The sequence below is a fragment of the Argentina silus genome (genome assembly GCF_951799395.1).
Source record: "Argentina silus genome assembly, chromosome: 7".
Classification (NCBI taxonomy): Eukaryota; Metazoa; Chordata; class Actinopteri; order Argentiniformes; family Argentinidae; genus Argentina; species Argentina silus.
The window spans coordinates 13,343,249-13,351,890 of record NC_139661.1 but is presented as its reverse complement, the minus strand read 5'-3'; the positions used below and the strand labels follow the sequence as shown (position 1 = coordinate 13,351,890).

The 8,642-nt window shown below is 46.4% G+C and overlaps 1 protein-coding gene across 1 annotated transcript in view; it reads right to left on the bottom strand.

Annotated features, from left to right (window-relative positions):
- Nucleotides 1–7,751, bottom strand: part of golm1 (golgi membrane protein 1) — a 7,872-nt gene extending 121 nt beyond the window's left edge. Inside the window, exons 1-11 of the mRNA XM_083673807.1 lie at nucleotides 7,607–7,751; nucleotides 5,901–6,041; nucleotides 5,552–5,731; nucleotides 4,748–4,802; nucleotides 4,193–4,295; nucleotides 3,985–4,099; nucleotides 3,661–3,847; nucleotides 3,265–3,453; nucleotides 2,372–2,575; nucleotides 2,155–2,253; nucleotides 1–1,884 (exon numbers count right to left, since the gene is read on the bottom strand). The exon at nucleotides 1–1,884 is cut by the window's left edge and continues 121 nt beyond it. Of these exons, the coding sequence (XP_083529933.1) occupies nucleotides 2,156–2,253; nucleotides 2,372–2,575; nucleotides 3,265–3,453; nucleotides 3,661–3,847; nucleotides 3,985–4,099; nucleotides 4,193–4,295; nucleotides 4,748–4,802; nucleotides 5,552–5,731; nucleotides 5,901–6,029 (1,260 nt within the window). The 5' untranslated portion in view covers nucleotides 6,030–6,041; nucleotides 7,607–7,751 and the 3' untranslated portion in view covers nucleotides 1–1,884; nucleotide 2,155. The remainder of the gene's footprint in view (nucleotides 1,885–2,154; nucleotides 2,254–2,371; nucleotides 2,576–3,264; nucleotides 3,454–3,660; nucleotides 3,848–3,984; nucleotides 4,100–4,192; nucleotides 4,296–4,747; nucleotides 4,803–5,551; nucleotides 5,732–5,900; nucleotides 6,042–7,606) is intronic.
- Nucleotides 7,752–8,642: the final 891 nt, after the last annotated feature.

Here is an 8,642-nt window from a genome sequence, read left to right as displayed (position 1 = left end):
AACATAAAAATCTAAATAACATCAACATCAAAAATCCATTGTACAAAATCATAAGCAAAATATGTCCTCTCCAATTACTACTTTCCAGTTTTTTTCAAAGTGTCCATTCAACAGCGTCTTCTACAAAAAGATCATGAATTGTATTAATAACATTTACAGAAAGAAGAGAACAGTTCTGCTTCGGCCACTAGAGGGCACAGAAGAGCACAAGCCACTTTGTATCAACATAATTCAGGTCTTTCAAAAATAAACAAAAAATACAAACACAGTGTCAATAAGTTACAAAACATTTCTTCATCTATGAGCAGGAAGTGACACCTCCAAGCTTTGACCATACAGGGCTGAACTAGCCCTGAAAATCATTTATTTAACTAAATAAACTATTTAAATGTTTCTATTTCACATTGTGTCACCATTACACCATGCCACCCAGACAGGGACATTCTGTACTGTATGAAGGTCATGAAACCAGAGGACACACCTACACCTGCACCTGTCCAGTGCTCCTATCAGGGGAGGTTGGTGGAGGTAGAAATCGGAGGATGGGCTCATTGTAATGCATGGAATGGAAGAAGGAATGGTATCAAACACATAATGCATGGACTGGAACGTGTTCGATACCATTCCTCATTCCGTTCCACGCATTACAACACGCCCGTCCTCCGATTTCCACCTCCCCCAGCCTCCCTTGGCTGTGTAACTGGCGGGGTTCGAACCGCTATACCAAGAGGACATCCAACTATGTGTGTGCAACACATATGCACACACATAATCATCCATCTGCTGTTTATATTGCTACTGCTTATACTGTTCATATTGTTTATACTGTTTATATATTTTTTAGTACTTCTATTTTTATTTTATTCTATTTTAAAACTTATTGTATTGTTGCACTACTCTGTGGCACTGTCACTTTTGCATTTCACTGTATACTTGTATGCACGTGACAAATAAAGAATCTTGAATCTTGAACATCCTGGTGGTACCAGGGCTACATCTGGGCTTAGAGAGCGTGATTCCAATTCACCTCCACTACACATTTTGTTTATTGCACAAAGTTTCTCACAAAGACAAACTTGGTTGAATAAACTAAATGGGAGCATTCCACTAGTGTGCAGGTTGTTTCCTAGCCTGGCTCACTGGAATGCATGGAATGCAGGTGTTTGATACCGTTCCATGCATCACAATGCACCCTACCTCTGATTTCTACCTCCACCAGCCCCCCCTGGTTAGATGGGGACACCACGTATGAGCTGATGACAGTATGAAGTTCAACCGTTTCTTAACGGTGTGTTTGTGAGACTGAATCTAAGCAGCCTAGTCTACTGGGATGAACGTTACATGTCAACGCGAGGGACAGAATCAGAATGACTGAGTACACGATGAAGATTGAATGAATAATAGGGTTCTTTTAACAGCTTGTTCTAGGTTGTACAGACACACACATAGTTTTCTCTCTCTCTCTCTCTCTCTCTCACACACACACACACACACACACACACACACACACACACACACACACGGGTTTAACAGGAGATAGAGGCCCTAGTTTGACATTTCCCTCTGAAACATACATTCACTGTAAAAGACTTGAGTGTATTAAGGCAAACCGTGAGACACTCTCACTGGAAGAGCAGCCCAGTCCGGGTTCTGAGTCACCAGAGAAGAGGAGGCCAGTCCGGGTTCTGAGTCACCAGAGAAGAGGAGGCCAGTCCGGGTCAGGGCTCTGAGTCACCAGCGCATCGGAATGAAATGGTGCTGTTGTTTTGATAGGAAGAGTTCCTCACGGAGCTGTGTGTGGTCCATTTTTATGTAGCGTGCGTGCGTGTGTGTGTGTGTGTGTGCGTGTGCATGAAGGGAACCTTGCTCCTCTTCATCAACTCCCTGCAGGACCAACACAGGCAATATTGTTCAATCAATAAAAATCACAAAAACAATGAAACCACTGCATTACATTATTAACAAGGACAATGTGGTGTGCGTGCGTGCGTGTCTGTCTGCGGGGGGTCTGTGTGCTTGTGTGTGCATGCATGCGGGGGATATGTGTGTGTGTGTGTGTGTGTGTGTGTGTGTGTGTGTGTGTGTGTGACTGCAGTGTGTGTGTGTGACTGCAGTGTGTGTGTGTGTGCTTGCAGGGGGTGTGTGTGTGTGTACCTCAGATCTGAGCCAGCTCTGCCTGTTTGTCAGCCTCAAACTCTCCCTCGTTGTCGTCATCTCCGTTGTAGTCAGCCAGCTCCTCCTCCATGTCCTTGTCTGTAACGCAACACATCACCACCACCACCATCATCATCATCATCACCATCACCACCACCACATCACACTAACTTGTACATGCACGCACGCATGCACGCACGCACACCTACCTACCTACCTATGTTCTCAGGTATCTGGTTTGGCTTCGCTGGGTCGACTCCGCCCACTATTTGTTCGTCTGCGTCGTAATCGTCTGGGCCGTCGACCTTCTGACCAATCACAAACTCCTCATCCCTCTTCTGACCAGCCTCCTCCTCCTCCTCCCCCTCCCCCTTCTCGTCCACCTGGCCAATCAGGATGTCGGCGGTGCCGGGAACAGCATCTGAGGAGCAGGAAGTGCCCGGACAGGAATCACTCTCTCATCAACTGAACCATAGGTTCTCACGCCGGAACCATTAGAATCCCGGAAATCTGAAGCTACCGGGGCACGGAGGTCAGGTTTCCCCGTTGACCCTCACCACAAGCAGCTGACTGCTGGCCACTTTCAAACATTCACTGTTGTTATTGTTGTTATTTGTATGTGTCAATAAACCGTTTTCATGAGTTTGTCGTTGGTGTCATTATCAACGTAGTGAGCTGTCATCGCCATCAACCACCTGCATTGTAGGTAAAAGACTACTGGAAACCGCACTTTTGTACCCCAGTAAAACGCCACGCCCTGAGTATCTATATCTGTGTACTAGTGAACAAGCACTCGTACCTGGACTCATCAATTAAGAAAAATCCCTACTTAAATGTATTTTGGTATTTTTCACACAGGCTTGGTCTGAGTCGTGACCTGGCGGTTGAGGGACAACGTGACGTTCTGACTTCTCCTCAACTGTGAGAGGACTGAGAGGGAGGGGCTCAAATGAGAAGAATGTGACCAATCAGGTCCCGATTGTCTGGTTGACCATGAGGTGATGCTGCATGACCTTGATTTGAGGAATGTGGAGCTTGTGTGTGTGTGTGCATGTGTGCTTTTGTGCGTGCGTGTGTGTTTTCATTTGTGTGTGTGTGGCGCTGCCTCACCCTCCAGCTGTGTGTCTTCTCCATGCGTGTCCATCACCTCCACGTCATCCTCCGTCAGGTTCTTCTTCTTACCGGGGGTCTCCTCCCCCCCCCCGGCGCCCCCTACAGGAGAGGTCTGGTCCCCCTTGGCCACAGCGGAGGGCAGAGACTCTAGTTTGAGGTCCATCAGGGAGGCTGGAGCCTCAAGGCCTGGGACAAAATCAGCATCTCATTAGAGACATACAGACACACACAGACACACACAGAGACACACAGAGACACACAGAGACACACAGAGACACACAGACACACACAGACACACACAGACACACACAGACACACACAGACACACACAGACACACACACACAGACACACACACACTTCAGTGCAGTAGGAGGAGCCATCCCCTTCTGTACCATTATCCACTGCGATCTCATTGGTCTCCAGCTCTGATGCTTTGAGTTCCACTGCCTCTGATTGAACCCGGGGGGGTTCTGGGGTGTGGCCGTGGACCGGCGTCGTCTTGGTGTCATCCTGCCCCGCCTTCCCAAGCCCCTCCTCTTTATCAATCACATCCACCTTCTGTGTGGGAGGTAACTTCACCTGTAAAGGAAGTGACAACATCATAATCACCACCTGTACAAAAGTGCTGTGGGAGATGATTGACATGAGGTTAAGCCAATGGCTACGCGTCATCTGTTTTTCATTGACCTATAGGTGAACACACACCACACACACACCTGTGAGGAGGAGGCAGTTTTCTTCTCCAGTTTCTTCTGAACCTCCAGTTTGGCTGCAGCCACCTTCTCAGAACACTCCTCCCTCTGGGCTAGGATCTGTGTGTTACACTGAGTCCTGTAACACACGCACACGCACAGTTATTTCATGCATGTTTACTGTGCGTAGGTGTGTAATAACCCCTACAGGGTGTAGTGTCGCGGGTCTTACAGTTCGTAGGTGAATTTCTTATTCACAGAGTTCAGGCTGCCTTCACAGGTCTGGCAGTCCTTCTGAACTTTCACCAGATCCTCATTCAGCATGTTCAACTGACCTGCGTGCACATGCGCGTGCGCACACACACACACACACACACACACACATACAGCCAATATGGAGTCATAGAGAGAGAGACAGAAAGTGGGAGGGGGGAGAGAGGGGGGGAGAGAGAGAGAGAGAGAGAGAGAGAGGGGGAGAGAGAGACATTTACATTTATGGCATTTAGCAGATGCCTTTATCCAAAGCGACTTACAACAAATACATTTGTTTAAGTAAGTGAATCATCTATCCAACAATCATAAGATAAAGTAATCAATGCTCACAACAGGGGCCAAAGGCAGTCACAATGCTAGAAGAAGGATTTTTTATTATTATTTATTTATTATATATTATTATTTTTATTTTATTAACAGGAGAGAAACTTGTACAGGGGGGTAGTGGGGGTGAAGTGGTCTTTAGGAGGGAGGAAGAGAGAGAGAGAGAGGGAGAAGCAGAGGACGTTCTTACTCTTAAGTTCCTGGATTGTTCTGGTGCTGGAGGTGATGTTGAGCTGCAGGGTGCCCTATAGAAAAACAGAAATATTAATAATATTATTCTACACCTGTTCACAGTGTGTGTGTGTGTGTGTGTGTGTGTGTGTGTGTGTGTGTGTGTGTGTGTCCTGCAACAGATGGTCACAATTCCCTCTGCCTGCTGCCATGACATCACACCTAAGGTGGGAATTCACACACATGGACACACACTGAGTAAATAACACCAACACCTGAACCGCCCCCCCACACCCACACCCACAGTGAGGGTAGGGCATGTTGCTTAGGTAGTGCAAAGATGAACTGATCCTAAAATCCCTTCCATCTCCTTCCTGCTAGACAGAATCATGATCAAGGCATTTCCCATGCCATGAAAAGCCAATCAGAGACCAGCTGAGGACATATGGACCAATGGCAGCCTTCTGTATGCATGTCTGGAACATGACGTCATTATTTCCTGTAGGGGAGGGGGGTGTGTGTGTGTGTGTGTGTGTGTGTGTGTGTGTTATCAGTTGACCCAGGACACTCAAACAGGTCCTGAGATAACCCTGAGATGACCTCCAGTCTCTCCGTGACAGATACACCAGAGCACCTGTTTCGCTTTGAGCCTGGCTTGTCCTGAGTTTACTTGTGTGTGTGTATATATTGCCCCAGGTGTGTGTGTGTGTGTGTGTGTGTGTGAATTGCCTGTTCACAAGTGTGTGCAGCAGTGCCAGTGTGTCTGTGTGTGTGTCTGTGTGTGTAGCAGTAGCAGTGGCAGTGCGTGTGTGCGTGCGTGTACCTTCTCCTGGCTGCAGGTGTTCTGCGACCCCTCTAGCTGCCTCTTGTAGAGGTTCTCTATGCGGCTGATCTGCTCCTTCTGCCTCACATTCTCCTCCTGGAACTCCTTCTTCTTCAGCTCCACAGACCCCCGCTCCGCAGCCCCCCGACGTACCTGCCCCTCCAGCTCATACAGCTTAGTCTGCACACACACGCACACAGGGAGACACACACACACACAGCTGGCATGACAACAGATGACCTTTCGACCCCATGATGAGCCCTGCAACCCCAGAGAGACAGACAGACAGACGCACACACACACCCACATAGATAGATACACACACACCCACACCCACCCACCCACACACCTGTAACTCCAGGCTCCGTGAGCTGGACACCCAGTAGTTGAACCCAAGGACGAGGATACAAGCGATGAGAGCACCAATCATGAGAGGCGGAGACCTTCCGCCTCGACGACCGTTTCCTAGCGCCCCCATGTCTGCCGACAGCTGAGGAGAGAGAGAGAGAGAGACACACACACACACACACACACACGTAGATAAGGACCTCCCAGACATGAATGGTATTTGCTATAGGCCAATACAATGGGGATACCATCTCTGGCGCGTGGAGAAACATCACAGGAGGCAACAACTAGATTTCCTTTGAGAATGAATGAGTCACGTAGAGAGAACAGAGTGTGCAGAACTATTAAAGTGGGCTGCCTGACTGCCTGGACCGTTCAGGGTCGACCTCTGCTGTCAGGATAACTCAGAACCAACAGCTGGTTCGCTGTTCCACTGCAAGTCCTCTGTTACCCCACATCAACTTCATCACACCACATAATGAGCTACATCTTCCATAGCCGGAGACTTTAGCATGTATCGAAATAAAACGTTTGTAATAAAATCCTTCTTTCACTGACTGACGGTTCGTCAGGTGGTTGTGCCCTTTGCAAGCCAAATGTCTCTTGCAAAGTAATTTAATAGCAAGTAATGGGAGTTAGCGAGGTAACTTTGACCAAATACCGAGTTGGAGCTAAAATTAGCTCGCTAACTCCCTTAGCTTGCTTCGTAGTATTCCCTTCAAGTAGTTGAAAAGTGTTTTTTCTTTTTTTTTGCAAGGTACATTTGGCTAGCTTGATGCTCATCAAAGGGCAACTACACGATGAACCATCAGAGACTGTCTGTCGATCGGACCGTATAGAGGAGGTTGCCAGCTCAGATCATAGTTCAGAATAACATACCACACATGACAAGGAGATAAAGTAAACAATAATCAAATGAATAATCTAATTAAAGCAGAATCGTACGGCTCAAGAGGTTAGGCACTGATGCTGACTTTGAACAGAGATGAACCACACTTCCTCAGATGAAAACTTTATCCGCTGATGGCAAGTTTGACACGTCCTTCCACTCTGTGCCCCGGAGGCATAACGACAGAGACAAGTCAGGGTAGTTTGAGATGATGCAGTTATTACTTCAAATTACAGCAAAGTGCCAAACGTAGCCTTGGCTTTGTGTCCTCAATTGCTGATCTCGGAAAGTAGCCTATCGATGGCCAGATCAGTGGTAGAACTGGCCAAGCACCGAGCCCTGTTGTTTGTCTGGGACTTGGCAACTGGACAACAAAGCTCTTAGCTATCCTGGAAACTACTATGCATCTAATGTGAGGGCACATTACATTTGTAGTCATTAGCTAGCTTATTTATCTCGAATGTACATATGGGACATTAAAAACAACAATGTGACATCTTCAGGAGTTCAATGTGTATTTTGAAAAGTGTCCACCCACAGAAGGAGCAAGCTACTAGCAGCTACTTCTTGATGGCGAACGCTTAGCTAGCTACACATTAGCATGCTAGCTAGCTAGCTCTCACACACACACACACACACACACACACACACACACACACACACACACACACACACACACACACACACACACACACACACACACACACACACACACACACACACACACACACACACACACACACACACACACACACACACACACACACACACACACACAGCAGGAGCAGGAGGTTATTCAATCTGGTCCAAGGGCTTACCTGGAAGCTAGTTCGACAGGTCAGGCAAGGGTATGTTTTCACAGTGAATAATCCGTGTTCGTGTCGAGGCTATCTGACCTACTGCATGGCAGAACAGGTATTTAGTGATGGGACAGAACTAGTCGGATCTCCATTCTCGTCGACATCGGAAGGAGGCGGGGCGAACAGGACCTCTGTTCTCTGAGCTCTAATAGTGGAACTCCGCCCACCTACTTCCGATCGAAGCAAATTTATGTAAATAAAGGATTTCTTCAAAATAAAAGCCTCCACGTTAAACTTGTTTAAACATTTAGAAATACTAAATATGGATAAAGGAACCACAAATTATATGTAACTATACATGGAAACGAACATTTAATCATCTCAATGTATTATTTGTGTTTTTAAGGGTTGGTAATCCTTCTAATATCCAAATTAACCTTTATGCAAGACACAGAATGACTGTACACAAAATATTTTCCACAGCTAAACATTTTGCTACCACTGTACTCGACAACACGAGTATACATATCAACTGAGTTTCAACCATGAAGAGTGTCATGTGAAGATTTATTGACCCTTTACTGTGTCTCAACAGTTAAAAGTGCTACCTCTAGATTGCATAGGGAACATAATGGACTGTACACAAAATATTATATATCATACAAACAATTATGTGCCAATAATTGTTCGGAAGACACCCCTCATGGCTATCCGTAGCCTCCACTGCAGAGGTCTCTTTTGTGTCTTTGGAGGTAAATAAAGGCATCATCATCTTTTTTCTTGCACATTCCTGCGTGTATAGATAACAGTGAACTCTATACAGTATGGCCACAGTCTTAGCTTTATGCTCCACCAACATTAGATGAAATACATCACTACATAATTAACTTCTCACACTTTGAAGTTAGGTAGAATTACAAATGAGTGCAGTTCACTTATTATTCCTATAGAGGGCAATGATGGTCTTACAATAGGGAGTATTGAGTCGTTTTGAGAAGGAAGCGAGTGGAGGACAGAGGAAAGGATGCAAGAAATCGAGTTTCGAACAAATGAG